Here is a 21765-nt window from a genome sequence, read left to right as displayed (position 1 = left end):
TGTTAATAAACTTATATAGCAAAAGTTGTGGACATAGGTCCACGTTTTGGTATAGCCCCCATATAACGATTTGCGGTATTTTGACGTTTGTAGCTACATTTTCAGACCGATATAGCTATAATTTGACATTTAGGGTTCTTAAGTGTAACTAAACTTATATAACAAAAGTTGTGGACCTAGGTCCACGTATAACGGTACCCCCGATTTACGAAATTTTGACGTTTTTATCTACATTTTCAGACCGACTTAGCTATCAATTGACATTTAGGGTTCTTAAATGTCAATAAACTTATATAACTAGTGGACATAGGTCCATGTTTTGGAATAGCCCAAATATAACGTTACCGCCCGATTTCAGGTATTTTGAGAATTTTACCAACAAGTTTTAACGGAATTATCTGTAATTTGAACATTTGAACATTTGACATTTGAAATTCTTAGTGGTCACCACACCTCTCCACTAAAAATTGTCAAGAAAGCCCCCATATAACGGTACCTCCCGATTTTCAGTAATTTGATGATTTTAGCTACAATATTAAACCGAACTAACAGTAATTTGACATTTGAAGTTCTTAGTGGTCACAACACCTCTCCATCAAAAATTGTCAACATAGGTCCATGTTCGGATATAGCTCCCATGTAACGGTACCTCCCAATTTTCAGTAATTTGGCCATTTTAGCTACAATTTTTAACAGAACTAACTGTAATTTGACATTTGAAGGTTTTAGTGGTCACCACGCATCTGCATCAACAATTTTCAACATAGCCCCAATATAACGATACTTCCCGATTTTCGGTACTTTGAGGATTTTACTTAAAATGTTTAACCGAACGTAGGTCCATGTTTTTGTATAGCCCCAAAACAAACCTCCCGATTTTCCGTACCTTAGCTGTATTTTTGGACGAACTTTCTGTAATTCGAAATTTAAAAGTCAACAAAAATTCTGCAACAAAAATTGTTCATTTAAGTTCATACCAGATACCTCCGGATACCAGATACCTCCGGACTAGCTGTTAATGACATTTGAAGTTCCCACGTTATGTACCGATTTTCGATATTTTGAGGATTCTAGCTAAATTTTTTAACCGAATTAGGAGTTATTTGACATTAAAGGCTCCCATCAAAAACTCTCAACATAGACCCATGTTTTATTATAACCCCTATATAACAGTACCTCCCAATTTCTAGCCCACCAAAAATTGTCAACAGTTAGATATAGGTACCAAAAAAAGGGCCTCCCGAATGAAGCATTTTATGTACATTATCTGACATTTTAACGTACTTACTTAAAGTTGGGGACAGGAATGAATAATTTATGGTGGAGGGTATGAAAAGTTCGGCCCGGCCGAACTTAATGCTTTTTTACTTGTTTAATTTTGTGCTTTTGCTGATAGAATTAATTAAACTTGATGTCATATGAGAATACATAAACTTATTTAATCCGTGAATTCAGAAACATTTTTTGCGAAATATTTACTTTTACCTCAAATCATAACCCTTTTGCAAATTTCCAACTTGTGTAGATTTTACAAAAAACTCAATCGGGCGGACCATAGGCAAAACTTATGCATAGTCAAATAAACTTCATTAATAATTCAAGTGGTTTTTGAATGGAAATTCTCAAAAGTCCTAAAAGGCCGGAGAATTTGAACACCGGTCTTGCACACTGCGCCATCTGCATGCACTGCAGCACAAGTCCGTGTGTCTATAGTCGAGAGTGTGAAATTAAAGTTTCAGGCTACAAAAGCGAATAACTAACACTAGAAATAACAATAACCGTATTAGGCAAAGTAAATATAGCCTAATCGTATACGCACACATGATTCAACGCCTTCGAGTATGATATGCACCTATACATACATACATACATACATACATGCATACATACATACACAAATATGCACCTGCATAGGTATGTATGTACCTTATTAGACCTATGATATAAAAGCAAATAGCTAATATGACCTTTTATGTATTTGCGAAAGGTAAATTTTGATGCCTATAGTGTGAAAACTGAGATTGACGGTAGGTATGCCTTAGAAAAATATTCTCATTTATGCCGTCAACAGCGGAGTAAATCTAATTTGTGTAAACAAAACGATTTCCTCGTTTGGCCTAGCTAGCAAATGTCAATAGAAGTAAACATTATGGCTATTTGAGAGTAGTGGCAAGGCATGGTGTCATGCATTACCTTAGAAATTGGACCAACAAGTAATGTCGTTTTAGGTTGACTATGGAGTTTTTCACCAAAAGCAGAAAAAAGAAACACCTGGTTAAGATGTCTGTAGTTAGAAATGACATTTATTGTGCTTGTCGATGTTGGTTAGCCTTAGGTTGATGTTGTTTTCACCGTCATTGTTGTTCTTTGTTTACTACTGTTGTTACTACAGCTGCTGCTGTTTTACAAATGACGACAACAAGGCCAGAAGGTTCGTTGTTCGTTCATTTCACCACAATAATGTTATTAATTCGTTTGTGTCTTTATGGTTTACCGACACTATAGTTAAAGAGTGTTTTTGAAACGGAAGAAAGGATGTGTAAACACATCGGATAAGTTAGGTTCACTATTGTAGGGTTCTTAGTTTTGATAGTCAGTAGGTGTTGTGAAGTTGTGGTTGCTCTACAGGGTCATTATGTCAGAATATGTGGACATTCTTAAGAAAAAAGCTATGTTCAAATCAGCACCACAAAGACTGTCTATGGTAAAATATCAAGTCTTTTGGAGAAAAACACTTAGACCGCATAAGTGCAATAATTTGAATTTTTGTGGGAAATGTACTCGTAAGTATAGACCACAAAATTAGCGATACTTAAGTGATGGAATGCAAAAAAAGTTATGGAGTGCATTATCCTGCAGAAATCTCGGTCCTTTTAAAATGACAGTAGCAAAATCCACTGTCATAAATTGTACATACGTCCAAATAACCCATTGAATCATTACCATTCATAGACCTGGAGATAAAACCAGAGCTAGATTAAGAAGAAAAACTAACCTACAAACATATCATAGCTTTTACAACAAAAACTACTATACATTTCTAAGGAAATTTTGTAAACTTTGATTTTAATCGATTAGAACGAAGGACATTCCTCAAACATTGTAAAAAACTCAAATTTCCAAATTTGTCTATGGACATGCAGACGGAAATGTGTGTATCGACTTAGAAATAATATATTTTGACGATATCCATTTTAGACAATTTGAACTCGACCACCACGACAATTTGAAATGCACCAGTGCGCATTGTACGATTAACCAATTTCTTTCCAAACTTTGGTCCTCGTAATGTGTTGTTCATACCTAGACTAAGCTCGAAGACGGACCATATCGGTCTAAGCCTCCGCAAAAGTTCAAAACTGGTGCGCACGATAACTTTCAAAGTTCTTAACCATTTGGTTCCAAACTTTGTGTCTCGTAATATTTCTCCCAGGCATGCATTGATTAGGCTTAAATATGGACTATATCGGTACACTTCTTCGAGTACCTCGCACACAAAATTTTTATCGCTAAAATGAAGTTTAAGGACATGTCTCGCACTGTTTTGAAATTCTTTCCTGGATGCTGTATTCGTGGCTCCTATTACGACGGTACATTTTTTCAGTGGCAAGTCCATACTTCCATACTCTTCGATTTGGCTGAAATTTTGCACATCGTAAAATTTCTTGCAGATGTACATCAGTTTCCACAAAGGTCTATATGGGCCATCACCGTCGGATACCTTTCACACAAAAATTCAAAATTCGAGGAACGCTTGTTAATTTGTACACAAGGTACTCCTTCTGGTTCTTTTTACAGCATGGATGCTTCTGACAAAATGCTCCAAATGCTCAAAAAATCCTGATCTGACGAAATAGAATAAAATTGTGGGCGCTATAACTATCAAAAGGAGAGAATAAATATAAAAAAGAATAGGACCCCTATAGTGCATTTCCTTTTTTTTAAATATTCCCTTCAGTTCTTCAGGTACCCTCACACAAAATTTCAGAATTTTCGCAAAAGCGTAGTACAAGACATGTCTCGGATTACATATTTTTAAATTTTTACGGTTGACGTTCCTCACGGCTCACAGACACATATGTAAAGATCAAATACATTTTAGACAGTTGAAGCCGACTTAGCCATGTCTGTTCATTTGTCTGGCTGGTTGAAACACAAGATATCTTTCGAACGGAATAAATGATTTGGTCTAAATCAATCCCGTTATAGCTTCCAAATAACAGTAACTTAAGATTTCAGGTAGTTGAAAAGCTTAGCCTCTTTTTCCATCCGAATTATCTGTTAGTTACCAACAAAAATCGGTAACATTAAAACGCAAAATTATGAATGAAAGGTTTGAATAAAAGTTGACAACACTGTTGCTATCGGCAGAACTTTACGACTATTTTTTATTGTTCTCTAACTTACCAAATAAAATAGTTAATTTCCGAAATTATAAGCATTTTAATGTTACTGATTTTTGTCAGTAACTCAAACAATGGATTAGAGAATCGCACTACTGGAGTCCTTTGTGATTTGTTTCTTTAGACTTTCATTTATTGTTCTTTTCGCACTTTCATTCCATAATTTTGTTTTTCTTTTCCGTACAGACATTAATCTACCTTAGCTCAAGGCTAAAATCAACGCTTGTTTAGATGTTAAAAAATTGATATAGTAGAATCTGAGAACATAATGTGGATTATTGTTGTTGTGCAACTTACACATACGTATGTACATCATTTTGTAGATACGAGTATACAAATGTATGGATATTTCTACTTTAAATATAAATTTGCTTTTCAGAACAACGTTGGAATGATTCCGCCACATAAAAAAGAATGTTCAGTACCCTGTTAAAGAACGATATGGTGAAGTGTTAAGTTGTTGAACATGATATATTAATGATAACTTTGAAAAAATTTGTTACGATAAACTTACATAAACTATTCACGGTGCTCTTGAATCAAATTTAAATGGAAGGTGCTTACACCTGGTAAGTTTTTGCGGATTCTGAAACTACAATGTTTATAGATGAGAAAAATCAAAAAACAAAAAAAATCGCCGGAGCGCTTTTTAAGTAAATCGCGATTTACGTTGACATTTTTAGAGGTTGTTTAGGGTTTTGCGATTTGCTTGGAAACCGCAAGTCCTATCAAAATGGAAACAAAGAATATGCTGTATCTATCAAAATTATCTACAAGATTGACCTTAATGATATTTTCGTAGGTTTTACAACTTTTGAGATATAGAAGTTCAAATTGGGACAATTCAAATTCAAATTCAATTCAATTCTGTATCGTCTCCTTATAAAACAACGTCATGACTGCAATTTCCCAACTTAAACTTATATATCTAAAAAAATGGTACAACCTATGAAAAATTGGATAAGCCGGTCTTGAGAGAATTTTCACAGCTATAAGATTTTCTCCGGTCCCATGCCGATAAGACTTGCCGTATTCAAGCAAAATCGCGAAACCCTACAAAAAAACCTAAAAATGTAAACTGAGCTTCTTTATCTCAAAAATGGTACAGCCTGAGAACAAATCATAAACATCAATCCTGTAGAGAATTTTCACAGCTAAAACATTTTCTTTAGCTCCATTTCGATTGGACTTGCGGTGTCCAAGCAAAATCGTGAAAACCTAAAAAACACCTAAAAATGTGAATTTTGACCGCGATTTATTTAAAAATCGCTACAGCGATTTTTTCTTGTTTTTTGATTTTTCTCACCTATGAACATTGCTGTTTCAGAATTCACAAAAACTTCCCCTGTGTAAGCGGTTTTATTAAAAGTTAGTTAAGGCGCACCCTTCATGACATTGTTTTATAAGGGGGCGATACAGTCAGTGCATTGTCCAAATTTGAACTTCAATATCTCAAAAAATACGAAAATACCGTAAAGGTCAATCTTGTAGAGAATTTTCATAGCTACAACATTTTCTTTAGTCTCATTTTGATAGGACTTGCGGTTTCTAAGCAAAATCGTGAAAACCTAAACAACCTCTAAAAATGTCAACTTGAATCGCGATTTATTTAAAAGCGCTCCGGCGATTTTTTTGTTTTTTGAATTTTCTCATCTGTGAACATTGTAGTTTCAGAATCCGCAAAAACTTCCCAGGTGTAAGCACCTTCCATTTAAATTTGATTCAAAGGGCACCGTGTATTTATATATCAAAAAAATAAAAATAATTCCAATATGGTCGACTTCTTGTCAGCACCCGAGGGAGTGGACAAATATAGTCCATATTCGAACCTAATCTATATCTAAACTAAGTTTTCACAAAATATTACGAAAGCCACATTTTGGACCGAATCGACAGATCCTTTCGAGAGTTATCTTGCGCTCCAACCACTACACACGGTGGCATGGGGTATAGGGTTTTTTAACTTTCAGGCTATTTTCTCAGGAAGTATGAATTTGCCCCTGATAAAACTTGTACCGTCGTATTGTGGGCAGTGAATACAAGTTGCTACAACCAAAATCTAAGCGATTCGAGAGCAGGTGTTAAACTGAACTTATCCGATATTTGGAAGGAGTGGATCGATTGATTCCATATTGGAACCTCATCTATGTGTGGTAGAAATTTCACGATGTGCAAAGTATGGACCAAATCGGTTACTTCCTTAAGAGTTATCGTGCGCACAAATTTTCGGAACATTTCCGAACTTTTGTGGGGGAGGTACCGGAACGAGTAAAGCGATATAACCAATATTCGAACTTAAACTAAGTTTGGACAAAATATTACGAAAGCCAAATTTTGGACCGAATCGGTTGATCCGTTCGAGAGTTATTGTGCGCTCCAGCCAGCCAGACAGACAGACGGACATGGCTAAATCAACTCCAAATTGTCTGAAACACATTTCGTCCAAACATACTTGGGGCTTAGACCATTATTTCTATGAGGCACATTTTGCCCGTATAAAAGTGTATATGGTAATATTCAAAAATGTTTTACAATCGTTGAAGTTGAGGTTTACCATTTAATAAGTCGCGAACTGTCAATATATTTTATATAATATGAATATATTTATATTAATTGAAGTGTTTTAGCCGTGGTATCGTAATATAGACCATAATAAATAAATTACGTGGAAGCTGTGTTGGTGGTAATATAAAAAAATGGGTAAAAATGTGTTGAAGTTAGCAAGTTTTTTTGTGTTTTTTCTTGATTTCTAGTCAAACCAGGGAAAATTCAGACCTGAGCTCAAAGAAAGAATTGAAGAATACCCCTTGGGCAACATGGTTCTGATGTATGACTTCTCGATATATACAGTGCATCCCCCTTAAATCGATGCTGACATTTTGAAGTTTTGAAATCCGGGTTTTTTGAATTTTTCTTATAATTGAAGGGCGCAACCAGATAATGACCTCAACTATTTATTGGATTGTAGAACTCGTGATTCCACGTCGTTTGATGTATATCTCATGAGTGTGCTCCGTACAGCTCCCTAGTAATAGGAGTCCAAATTCGAATTTTTGGTGCAAAATTTTCTTTAAAAACCTATTTTTTGGCTACAAAATTTACAACTGTGACTCAGGTACCCTTGAACCCCGCGTGATTTTAGTTTTTTTCCGCGCCGGATTTAATGAGCCCTACCGCGATCGAATCCATCCACTAAAACCGCTGATATAGGTACCCTGAAAATAGGAAAATAAGCAAAATTTTATTTTGACTAATCCGCATACTAAACCGCGATTTCCCTTAAAATTGTTTACATAAATTGAATCCTTTATACGTGATTATAATATTTGTCAAAAAGGTGTGTCATAAATTACAGAGATTCGGGAGTAGTATTCGTATTTAACCAAAAATAGAATCAGGTAGCACATCCGCGGTTCTTGACGAATCTGTATAAAAATTTTCTTATTGGCGTATTTTTAACAGGGGGTCACTGAAATCGGATGCGCCTTATAATCATATGAACATCGCGTTATTTTTACCCACATGAAGCATTTTGGTGTAGTAAGATGCAACTGATGGCACACTTTGGTCGCTGAATGAAACATGGAAAAATGCAAACATATTGACAGAGATGCACTCGCTCTATGCGAAAAGCACATGCGCCTCAACTGATTTTAACTATTTCGCGCATTACACGGTTTTTAACTTTTATGTTTTTTCTTTGATTGTAATATCAATATCACTCTTTATTTCCTAATTCTATTGCTTATCACACTAAGCAAATATACATTCACGATGATAAACTATTTTCCTTGAAGAGGTTTTAGCAAAATAATTCAGGTTTTGTTTGGAAATTTAGCGAAATAGAAGAATAACTCCCAAAAAATGTTCTCACATTTTTCGTATTAAACCAAAAAATATATCCTTAAAATAATGTTCCAACAATAAACTTTTGTCTTTTGCTGTAGCTGCAATATGCAATTTAAAATCCTAATCTATAAAATTTTGGTCTCACATTTTTCTGGACATTGTCTAGATTCTGTACGTATTTTTAATTTAGTTTTTTAGAGATTTTTATGGACTCTGAGTTAGAATAAATAAAATTTACTTCAAGATTCCTTCATTATTTTTTGATTTTCCGCGAAAATGAAAATAAATTTAGCAAATATTTAGGCGTCTACGGATAGATATTAAATGTTGTTACCGATTTATATATACATTTTGGTATTACAACACAAAGGGAATTTTTAAATATTTTTTCTTTATAAGGGAATAAAACCGCCCATAACTTTTGGGCGCAGCATCCAATTTTGTGAACGCGAACAGATTTGGAACCACGATTTTTTTCTTAACCCACGGACCAAAAATCGTGAATGTGCTTGCAAAAAAAAATTTTAATTTTTTTCGATGGAATTGTAAAGGAAATTTGAAATTTACCATATACCCTCGTTAGCATAAATGCTGAGGGTATAAAAATAGTGTAAATTAAAACCCCCGTAATTAGTTTATGGTAGTTGGAATTTGTTTTATCGACCTCCGCAGTTTGGAGTTTAATTCCGATTTTCAGCATATGATTAAGTTTGTTTTGTGTTTGTAACACGTCGAACTAATAATTTGCGGACATATAAGTTATATATGTTCTTGATCAGTATAAAATTCTAAGTTGATCTAGAGGTTTCCGTCTGTCCTTACTCTGTCCGCCTGTTGTAATCACTCTTGCGTCTGCAATAATTGATAGAGAACGCTAAAATTTTGCACCCGAGTGTCTTTTTCCATAGGTAGATGAAGTTCGAGGACGGCTGTATGTATATAGATCGACGTCTTGGTATAGCCACCATATAACGGTACCACCCGATTTAAGGTATTTTGAGGATTTTAGCTTCATTTTCCGCCCAAATTGGTTCCAATTTGGCTGAAAAAATTCTGTACTAAAAATGGTGGAGATAGGCGCATGTTTTGGTATAGGCCCCATATAACGGAAAGTCCCGATTTAAAGTATTTTGAGGCTTTTAGAACGAATTAGCTGAAATTTGACATTTGAGGTTCCAAACGACAAAAAAACTTTTCCACTAAAAAATACCAAGATAGCTCCACGTTTGGGTGTAAAACCCACATAACGGTACCTCCTGATTAAAGGTATTTTAAGGGTTTTAGCTACATTTTCTGACCGAATTAGCTAAAATTTGACATTTGATGTTCTCAATGGCCAAAAAACTTCTTCTCCAAAAATTACCAAGATAGGTCTACGCTTTGGTATAGCACCGTATAACGGTACTTCCGGATTTAATGTATTTTGTGGATTTTAGCAGCATTTTTTAACCGAACTGGCTGTAATTTGATATTTGAGATTTCCAGTGGTCACGAAACTTCTCAGCCAATAATCGTTAGTATAGGTCCATGTTTTGGTATAGCCCCAAATATAACGGTATCCCCACCCCGATTTTCGGTATTTTGAGAATTTTAGCTACAATTTTGAATAGAAGTAGGAGTAATTTGTCACTTGAGGCTTTCCGCTGTCGCGAAACCTCTCAACCAAAAATTCGTCAACATGGGCCGATGTTTTGGTATACCCCCATAAACGGTACCCCCAATTTTCCGTAGTTTTAGGATTTTAGCTACAATTTTTGACCGAACTAGCTGAAATTTGACATTTTAGGTTCTCAGTGGTCCTGAAACTCCACCACCAAAAATCGTCCTCACGAGTCCGTGTTTTTGTATATCCCCCATATGAAGGTACTAATAGATTGAAGAAATTGTTATTTACATTTTCTTACCTAATTTAGGCATTTGAGGTATTCGTGGTCAAACCATTTTTTGCACCTAACAGGAAACTAATTATTCCATTTTAATTCAGAATATTTTATTCCGCCCGGCCAAACTTTACCTGTTTTTTTTTTTTTTTTTTTTTTTTGGAACGGATTTCTACCATTTTTTCTTTCCTTCACAACCCCATTTCCACCTTTCATTTTTTAAATGCCGTAAGTTTCACTGTTACTGATTTAGAACTGATGGGCTACTTGGAAACTGATTTGAGGAGAAACAAATTATTAAATTTTTTGTACATACATATGTGCAGTGGTGTAGGGTATCAAGAATTCGGCACCGCCCGACTTTGATCCTTTCCTCACTTGTCTTTCTATTTATAATTATCGATTTATAGGGATTCCCCTGCATGTAGACATACCAGTTTAATATATAATGGAATTTAAATCTTCCATAATATTTTATATTATTGTGACATATGTATGTGCATACGTACATATGGACATTCTATATACACATCCATATAGTGTATATAGAATGTCCAATGTATAAATTCTGTTATCTGCCATTCAATATAAACAAATAATCTTTTAAAATAAATAAATATCTAAATAAAATTTCCATTGTCTACCCACTTCACATTGTTCTACGAATACAATAATAAACTATACCTGTAATATAATTTAGGGAATTTTTGAAAATTTTCCAACTTTATGTAAATATTAGGCCATTAGAATAATCTGGGTAGATTTTAATATAAATATAATGTAACCACACAATGTGTATAGACAGTCAGATCATAGCATATTGTTCTCTTATAAAATAAAATGTTTGTATGTATGTATGTGTATAAATACAAACAAGAGCAGCAACAACAATACCAACTTTAAACAAGCTATAAAACATATTCTTAAGAAATTTTTAAGGAGACAACACAGAATTTATGGATACATAGTCATTTCTACATTAGACTGGATAACAGTAAATATAATCATTAGATCATCAGGTCTAGGATCTATAAATCTGAGTTTAGCTTGATTTTTCGATATTATTTGTATCGATGTAATAAAATCTGTTTTTTCGATTTAACAAAATCCGATCCAAATCGCTGAATTATTCTTGTCCTTTAAAACTTTATATACAATATTTTTATTTTAGGATCAATTAAAAACAGTCTTCACATTTTCTGGTGATTCAGACCATCCGAACTTGATTTGGCCTAATATACATTCATATGTAAATATGTATGTACGTACATTGAAATTCTAACAAAACATATTATCTATTCTAGGATAAATGTAATCCTTGGCAAAAGATAATATAGGGTCATTGTTAACAACCGTCTTATAGAATGATATCAAAAACGTACACACATATTCGTGTGTGTGGGTTTTTTAAAGCTATCCGTTATTCTGGTCCATAGTATATTGTAGTTGAAAGCATCTTTTAATGAATGTTCAGCTTTTGGATTCTGTACGTAAAATATAGTATAATAAAATAATGCAAATTTATGACTTACCTATAATTTGAATTTAATTGAACATCACCGATGGCAACATTTTCAAACTGTATCGGACAACAGGTCCAACGCGCCCAATAGAATGTGAAATCCTTGGAATCATAATGTTCTGTAAAACGACATTTTAGTACCAAATCTGCACCCTCTCGAGTATCTATTGACTCATCGGCATGTGAGTTGGCCAAGCATATGGCAAAAACTGAAAATGAGAAACAAATCAAAAACGTTTATTAGAAAACTAAAAATAAAAAGCAATTGATTCATCAGATTCACATTTGATTGTATAGAATGTAGTTTTAAAATAAAGTTGTTTGTATATAATGTTGGATATTTCATCGCTATCCGCTCGCGTCACTACTCAGCTTGCAACTGTTTGTCTAATTCATATAATAAATGTTATTCTGTTATATAATGTTCAATCGGTAATCTTACACACTTGTTAAAGTGTTGCCCGATTTGAATTTATCAGAAATAATTAATTAACTAAAGCTTTACACCTATTCTAACGTATATGATTGTGATTTATTTGGATGTCTTGAATATATGAACTGACCAACAAAAATATCGAAACTTTTTCGGTATTTATCTTAACGTTTGTGGAGCTTCCGAATAAATGCTTAGGTTTTGCTAGGAGTAGTCTAGTATATTTCGGAGGTGGATAATATTTTAGTTCGTCAATGTAGGATTTAGAGATTTTTGACAATTATGTCAGGAAGCATGGACTCTCACACAAAACGCATAATATCGCCGTAATCAGGATCACAAGTAGTACCTTCGGTAAAAATATTATTGAAGCGTGATATATGCACATCTGGAAGTTAATTTGGTTTACATATGCGGCTACGAGAGTTTTTAGGTGTTTCGGTTGAATTCGCATTTAAACGAATTCATCAGTCACACTTATTCTTGAGCTCGAGTCGTCATAAAATTGGGGAAGGGTTCTTTGTTTCAATACATAGAACTAAGAGAACTGATGAGTCCAAGTGCCGTTGGACCAAACTAGTCTTCTCTGCCATCCCCAAAGGTAATCAATTTTAACTACATTCCACTTTAATCTTCTTGTTTTTAAATTTGAAAACAACAAATTTGAGATTAAGCTTGACTTACATACAAATATTAAGCATCTGGAAGATATATTACAATGAGCAAAAGTTTGGTCAAGTCGCATGCTCAATTCGTAAGGTATTATGCTTTTGGTCCATAATCTCAGAAAATATAGACTTGTCCGCGAAAACAAATTGTGAAAAAATCAAAACGATGCAACCAATGTCCTTAAACTGTAACTGTGCGAAAAAATTTTTTTGTGTTAGAGGTACCTGAAAAAGTGAACTGAGAGTTATCGTATATAATGTTGAACTCTTATTGGGGTGGTGACGGAAGGAGTGGACCTAAATGGCCTACCTCCGCAATTGATCTAAGCTTGGATCGGTTGTTCCGTTCGAAAGTTATCGTGCGCTCCAGCCTGCAAGCCTGACAGACCGACATATATGGCTAAATCGACTCCAAATTGTTTGAAACGGATTTTGTCCAGACATTCTTGGAGTCTTTTTACCAACATTTCGGTAGCTTACAGACTGAAAGTGTGAAAAATAGGTCAGGGTACTTATAAAAGGTGAGTATACAATATAAGCAGTGTCTTGATTACAAATACTTCTTACCGACATAAATTTCACAACACTAGTTTCGGATTCCATAAGCAATTTAACAACAGTTAGGATCTAATACAACGATCCCACGCCAAGGCTTACTCGTAGGAGTTGAATATAACTTTATTTGTTTTTAAATCCTTTATTCAAAATTATTTCTTTCAATGTTTTATAATACAAATATTAGCCTAGAACAGAAAAAGTTAAGTTCGGTCGGGCCGAACATTTTATATACTCCACCATAAATATTCTGAACTAAAATGGAATAATTATCGGTCAAAAATTGCTTCTAAAATCCTCAAAATACCGAAAATCGGGAGATACCGTTATATGGGGGCTGTACCAAAACGTGGACCTATGTTGACAGTTTTCGGTGGAGATGTTTTGTGACAGCTGGGAACATCAGCTCTCAAATTACAAGCAGTTCGGTTAAAAATTGCAGCCAAAATCCACAAAATACCAAAAATAGGGGGTAACGTTATATGGGGGGCTATACGAAAACATAGGCCTGTGTTGTCGATTTTTGTGGAGAAGTTTCTTGACGACTGGAAACCTCATGTGTCAAATTACAGTTTTACAGTTCGATCAAAAATTGTAGTTAAAGTCCTCAAAATACCGAAAATCGGAGGAGTACCCTTATATGGGGGCTAAACCGAAACATGTACCTATGTTAAAGATTTTCGTTGGAGGAGTTCCGGACTACTGGGAACCTCAAATGTCTACTTTCATTATTCGTTCATTAAATGTAACTAAAAGCCTCAAAATATCTTAAATCGGGAGGTACCGTTGTATGGAGTCTATACCCAAACGTGGACCTATCTTGGAAAATTCTAGTGGAGAAGTTTTTTGAGCATTAGGAAACTCAAATGCCAAATTTCAGCGAACTCGGTCACAAAATGTAGCTAAAAGCCTCAACACATTTTAAATCGGGAGGTACCGTTGTATGGGGGCTATACCATACTATGGTGGAGGGTGTAAAAAACTAATTCAAAAGTTCATTATGAACATAGTGCGTCAACAAACTCTCTCCATCTTGGTCGGTAATTTGCTAACACCTTTATTTAGTTCCATGTGATGTTACGAGATTGACATTCGTTTTTAACCCTTTGAATCCCTTTGTTTCTATCCTTTTTGAGATACACCCTAAAAACCCATGCGGCACCAACTAAAAATGACTGATGAGAACCATAACGTACGAATTGAGTATACGATTTAGTCGAAACTTTACACATCGTAAAGTTTCATCCAAACGTACCTCTCACGTTCCACGAAAGTCTATGTCGGACGACAACGTCGTGTACATCCCTCACAAAACTTCAAAATGTTCGCTTAATTGAAGTTTAAGGGCTGTTCGAGGATAGTTTTGAAAATGTTCTCCGAAGGTACTCCTTGTGGTACTGTTCACAGTGATATAATGTGTCCTGTGGGCAAATCCATGCCTACAGACATAATGGTCTAAAAGTTCAAAAACGTCCTGCCGTGACAAAATTAAATAGCTGGTTGCACGATAATCGAGAGGAGCGACTGACAACGGTATTAATTTTGCACATCTTAATATTTCTTCAAAAGGTATATATCTGACAACACATTCGAGTTCCTCCCTCAAAAAAGGTTAAACATTTCGTTTCTTTGCTATTTAAGGGCTGTTCGCGGATTGTTTAGACATGTTCATCCAAGATACACAGAAAAAAATATTTCAAGAATTTTTACATGCTTTCGTTCATGATGTGGTTGTATCATACTGTACAGGTACCTCACTCAAGATACATGTGCAGTTTCGTACATCCATCCGAAAGCCACTATTTTTTCAAAAATATGTAAAATTTTCATGAGATGCAAAATCACTTTCCTATTTTTCCCTACATTCCCATGATTTGCTCTCATATTTCCTCTTTTGTTTGGTAATTGCTCTCAATTTTGCTCTCTTTTTCTTTTGAATGGTCTCACCATCATATTGACACTGTATTAACAAATCTCAAAATTGGAATTTGATTGTCTGTACGATATAGTTCGCATCAACATATTTTTTAATTTCTGTAATATAAAGGCAACATCTAATGTCTCAACCTAATGTTGATAGACTCAACATGTTTATACATATGGTTCATATTGTTCTAAAACTACAATGAAAATCATTAGAAGAGACGGTAAATTACAATAATACAAAATAAAAGCATTATTAAAAGCAGCAACATTGGTCTCTGGTTTGGTTGGTGGTATGAGGTGGTTGTTAGTCAATAAAAGCAAAATAACTCGCCAAAATTGTTTTTTTTTCAATCTCTCAGAAGAAACCATTTTTTGGTTTATGAATGGCGTTCATGAAATGCAAAAATTTGAACCTTGGCAAGACTTTATGAACACTATTCTTAAAATGCAGTAATTTATTTTTTTATATAACTTTTTTCGTAATCAGATCCATGCTTCCTGGATGGAATGCTCAAAAACTGCCACCGCTACCAGCTAAAATGGCTGATTGGCACAATTACTAACGAAATTAATATCTCCGAAATTAGATCCACTTCCAAAATGGTCCATTCCTTAAGATGCCCCTTCTCTGAAAAATTTCAATACTTTTGCCCCCAAGATAAATACCCCAAAGATTTGGAAAATGACATATATTTTAGCCGGCATTTTCATATTTCCTTCCCAAAAAAGACTACAGAATTCTTAAAACTCCATATATTCACAATTTTTCCAAAAAGAGAATGTCGATTGTATATGGTATTCGATCTGTCTAGTTGCAATGCTGAATGAGCAATTGACAGGCAATGTCGAAGAACATAACATTAAAAACTGAAAAGTTAAGGTAGCCGATCGCCTGGGTTGGAATTTTTTTGGGGAAATGTTTATATCGGACCAACAATGTATGAAAGACACTACGATGCATGAGGAAATATAGTATATTTCTGTTGGTTGTTGAATTATTTAATTCTATCAGATTAAATGAGGAATTCTTCGTATCCCTTTCAACACTATTTCTTCAATGATCGATCGTGGTATGTTTCTCTAGACATAATAAAAATATCACAAAATAAGGTTTGCTACCAGAGAGTACATATGTATTTAATAAGATCTGCAGACGCCGATATTGTAAAGTTTTTATTTTCCTTTCCGATCATTGAATAGAAAAGCTTTTTAAAAAATTTCGTAAACAAATTATAATAAAAACCAAAAAATCTTTTACATATATTTTTAAAAATATTCATGTAAACAGACATCAAGTACCTGGTTGTGTTTTCCAAGATTATCAAATCTACATTACATTGTATTACAAAAAAAAAAAAACATGGCTTAAGTTATAAAATTAAATTTTTAATTTTTTCTCTTCTAAGCTAGTACAATTGCTTTATATTTCGGATAAATTGTGCAGATAACTTTGCTGTTTGAAACATTGTTTAAAATTGCTTCTAAATCTTTGTTTTAGACGAAAAATAAAAATATTTACTTTACGAAAGACATTTCATTTAATACCAGGATAAAGTTGTTAAGTTTTTAATTTAACATGAAAACGATAAACTCTGATGGTGCGCTTGATAGCAGAAAGCAAAGGCAACACACATACATTCATAAGTACAAACAGACTTGGGATTTTCAAAAGAAGTAAGAACGTGTGTGTATGTTTGGGATGATATCGGGCATGTTGGCGTTACACTTGAAGTGTGCTAAGAACATTACAGACAATTTTCCAATGACATGGGTCAAATGCGTAACAACTTTAAATGCCGCCAACACAACAGCAACAACACAACTACTACTACACTACATTAATGCTATGAATAGAAGCGATTGAAAGCAAAGAAGATAACACGGAACAATAACGGTCTTGTTTTGTAAACAAATTTCGAAACGTTAACACACAATTTGCGGTATGTCACACTGTAAATGTGGAAATTTGGTTGTGTAAAAGCATACACCTAACATCGACAGGAACTGACACACGGTAAGGGTTTAATACAAACACACACATATGCTCTTACTCGTTTCATCACCTAAAAGGATTTTCTGCAAAGTTTTCTTCTTTAAGTTTTTTCCCACAATGTTACATACAATGAAAGTATTCTCAGTTGTTGGTGGTAAGGGAAACTCATTTTCGTCTTATCGTTTGTTGGTTCAAGTGTATAGTTGTGCTTACACCTATGCAAATATCATTCATTGTTGTATTTTTTTTTCAAATCTGACCAAGAGATGCAGATCTGCACATGGGATTTGGGGTCTCTTTATGCACAAGGTGGTTGTACATGCAAAGTACAAGGGCAATATGCCACAACAACTCCTTATGCTGACATGAAAACATCACGTCCCCAGATTCCCCAAGTTTTCCAATATCATTCATATCAGAGTCCATCAACGAGGACAAGGAAGAGTTGTGCAAATATCGACAACGATCACTGTCATGTTGCAGCAAAGGGTCACACTCGCTTGAAACAGGTAGCTACAGCAGGCTCCTTTCAACTTGCGATATTCATTCAAGTATGAGCTCTTCATCCTGGTAACATATGAGCACAATGTCAAAATATTGACCACTATTCCAAGCACGCAGCAAAATATGTATGTAATTCACAGCAAACATATTAAAAGTAAAATAGATCCTGAGAACGGAAATATTTTCAGTTTTGTGATAAAAAGGACAAGAACACTCCAACTGTAGTCATAATGCCACGAGTATTTGGATGGTTGGAGCGAAAATTGTTTCGCTGAACCAGAAGCCGTATGAGCTATAAGTCAACAATGACATATATACTTATATACTCTGGTATACATAGCACATGGTCTATGCTGTGCTTCGAAATCTTCACAGCACATCCCAGCAAAATGTTCGATGACAAATCATGAGTTGAATCACGGGTGCAAGTGACATGTCATCGGTGAAAATTCCGGTGAATCACCGATGACATTTACAAGGGAGTGACACACGCTTTCACCAATTCATTGTCATGGCATTTATCACCAGTTCATTGTCATGGAATTTATCACCGGTTCATTGTCATGGCTTCTTGCACCGGTTCATTGTCATGGCATTTTGTACCGGTTCATTGTCATGACATCTTGCACCAGTTCTTTGTCATGACATTTTGCACCAATGCTTTGGATCCGGATGTTCACCAATCCGGAATAAAATTTGCAGTTCAATTATGTAATTTGTTGAACTAATAAGAATACAATTCACAGATGATTTCTATCATCAGATGTTATTTTCCTTCATTTTTTATATAGTTTTAGAAATTATATATTATATTGATCTGCCAAATCATATTTATCTCTGGCTGCCAGATATTTCTTTCAATTTGGATTTCTGTTTTTCCAATATTTGGTGAATTATGTGCCAATCTCTGCTCCAGGCTCATCATTTGGGAAATCTAGTATAAATTTGAATTCTGTTGTTATTTTTAAACGACTTATAATTATCATGTTTAGGTGGCCTCATTTATAATTACTTAGATTGTTTTTATTCTAACCAGAACATATTGTTCCATAAGCCGAACTAAGAATATATTTCCAAACACACCAATCTTCTACTTTGCTTTTCCAATTTTGGATGCCATGTTTTGTGATATAATATTCGACTTGGTCTTTCCATTGGAGTTTTGTCCTTCCCTCGGGTCGTATAACGTCAAATGGCTCGTATTCATATGCCGGTAGCATATTATCCATCCTGTTGACATTGACATGGCCCATCCAATCCAATTGTTGCAGCTCGATACGTTATACTATATCGGTGTCGGTTGTTGTAACAGTGTTTATTATTATGTTTCTATGTTCGTTCTTCTTTTCAATCTGGCTCTGGGTCTATCTCCAGTTCGCAGAAAGTGGCTAATTCGATGGGATGTAACCACAGATCCACTGGAGTTAGAAGAGTAGGTTTGGCGGGGCTGTTGAAAATGTGTTTTGTGTCGTGCGGGCCGATGCCGCATACTGGGTGTGTCGGTAGCCAGCAGATAATGATTGGGATGGCTCTCACGGTAACACCCGAGCAGGTACTGCAAGAAAATCATCTCGTTGTGTTGCTGTACTGGAAGAATCTTTGCCTCCTCATGTATATGGTCCACTGAGGAATTGAAGAGGCACCCTGTTGCTGTTCTCAGGGCGGCATTTTGACAAATTTGAATCTTATCTCACTGCGTATCGGCGTCCGGTCAAGTTGTACAGCTTGTGTTTTATAGATCGGGTCTCTTTCATGCATCTCTTTAATATCCGCCAAATGAAACCGGTTTCCAAACACAAAATATATTTCCCTTTTATTTTATAACAATTTGCATTAAATTAAAATATGCCAATTTTGCCACTACCTCACTTTTATCTGACTTTTATTTTTATTTTAACAATTACTTTTGCAAGTAAACAATTATTCGGGTACATGATTATTTGGTCATTTATTGTACGGGTAATCATTAATTTATTTGAACTCATGACAATATTATGACAAAGATCGGATCTTTCACCACTTCAATTTCACTCATGAAAATTCGATGAAAAGGATCGGATCTTTTACGACTCCCTTTGCACTCATGCAAAGAATCAGTGAAATCATGATTTTACATGGAACCACTTCCATTTAATTTTGCTGGGATACCCAGTAAAATTTGAAGGAAGGGGTTCCATGCAATGACGTGATTTCATGGCACCTTTTGCATTGGTTCAAACGAAGTCGTGAAAGATCCGATCTTTTCAGTAGCATTTGAACCAATGCAAAGAAAGTCTTGAAAGATCCGATCTTTTCATCAGCATTTGAACCAATGCAAAGGAAGTCGTAAAAGATCCGATCTTTTCATCGGCATTTGAACCCATTCCATCGACCCAATGAAATGAATTTTGAGTTTTTGTTTATACAATTTTTTCTAAATATATAAGATAAATTATTTACAATAGGCCTGATGTATTCGGAGACTAGAAATCACAACCAACGTTGTTAAAACTCTCGCCGTAATGATAATGTAATTGCAAACGGTTGGTGAAAATTACATGCCAAAGCATTGGTGAAAATGACATGTCAAAGCATTGGTATAAATGACATGCTTTGGATCCAAAAATGAATGTCATCATTTGGGGTCCACGCTCATATATAATTCATCGATGAAGATGCTAAGAAGATGACATGCCAGCTTACTTGCACCCATGATTGAATGGCATCTTTGGCATCGAAAATTTTGCTGGGATAGCTTAGTCTTAAAACTCAAAAATCAATGATATTGCTATGCTGTGCTGTTTTCAAAAACAAAAACGAAAACTGTTTCTGTGCTATGCTGCGAACATGAAAATATCATCACATTGTTTGTTCTTCTGACATTTTCACAGCACATAGAATAGCATAGTCATCAGAATAAAAACCGAAAACTATTGCTGTGCTGCGCTACGGATATTTTTACATAAAATGCTTTTGACTATGCTAGGGCTATGAAAATTTCATAGCACAGCACCTAGCAACAGTCATGAAATCAAAAATCGATTGCTGTGCTATGCTATGCTGTGAACATTTCGACATAGCATAGCATCATTAATACTGACGAAGTGAGAATTAAATTTATATGGAAATAGGTACGCGTGGCAATCGGCCGCATTTTTACATCTATTTTTTTTTTTTGTAAATTTAATATTCAGAATTTATTTTTATGTTACACGTTGGAACATTCACATGCAATTTTTTAGCATTTGGGAGAGAACGGAGGGGAAGGGTGTTCTTTTCTTCCTTCTTACCCATAAAATCAAAAAAGTTTCAATGTGTAACATAAGAGATAATATCGTTTCAAGGACCTATTGTTATTAAATTTTGACTCAAATCTGTTATATTTTAGTACACTTTCGCAATGTTTTTATATTTTTCCTAATAACATTTTTAGAACGATCAAGCTTATTCTTCAATATTTCCTTTGACATTTTCTTATCTATAACAACAACTACTTTGTTCCAGAACCTGCTATTTACTATTTTTGATATTTTTAAAACGTTTATAAAGAAAAAGGGTCAACAAGTGCTTACAAATGCGTCTATATGTATTTTTGTGTTAGATTGCCTTTTTAGTTGGTGCCGCGAGGGTTTCTTGGAGCTTTTAGGCCATTATGTCAGAAAGTATAGACTGGCCTTGGACAAATATTTTACAGTGGTTAAGGGCCGCAAGGAAACCTGTTTTCGATCCGAGAGGAGCTCTTAAACTTCCCCTTTTTCCGAATCCGATCTGTATCTGGAAGGAATAATACGATGTGCAAAATTTGGACCAAATATATTGTTCTCTTCGAGAGTTATAGTTCACACCAATTTACAGAACAATTTTGAACTTTTTGGGGGTGGCACCCGAAGGAGTGGACCGATATGGCACATCTTCTTATTTAAACTAAGTTAGCAAAATATTACGAAGTGCAAAATTTGGTTCGAAACGTTCGATACTTGGACAGGGCTAAATCGAATTGCCTGAAAATAATTTGTCGATATATACATGGGGTGCTAAACCATTATTTTGCTG

At 34.8% G+C, this 21765-nt stretch overlaps 1 protein-coding gene across 1 annotated transcript in view; it reads right to left on the bottom strand.

The window, feature by feature from the left end:
- LOC141394500 (uncharacterized) overlaps positions 1–21765 on the bottom strand; it is an 809570-nt gene that overhangs the window by 396225 nt on the left and 391580 nt on the right. Inside the window, exon 3 of the mRNA XM_073969009.1 lies at positions 11665–11863. Within this exon, the coding sequence (XP_073825110.1) occupies positions 11665–11863 (199 nt within the window). The remainder of the gene's footprint in view (positions 1–11664; positions 11864–21765) is intronic.

This window comes from Musca autumnalis, unplaced genomic scaffold, assembly GCF_047663935.1.
Source record: "Musca autumnalis isolate F117 unplaced genomic scaffold, ASM4766393v1 scaffold_2, whole genome shotgun sequence".
In the NCBI taxonomy this organism is placed as follows: Eukaryota; Metazoa; Arthropoda; class Insecta; order Diptera; family Muscidae; genus Musca; species Musca autumnalis.
Note: the sequence above shows the minus strand (reverse complement) of the source record. Positions and strands in the feature narration are given on the sequence as shown.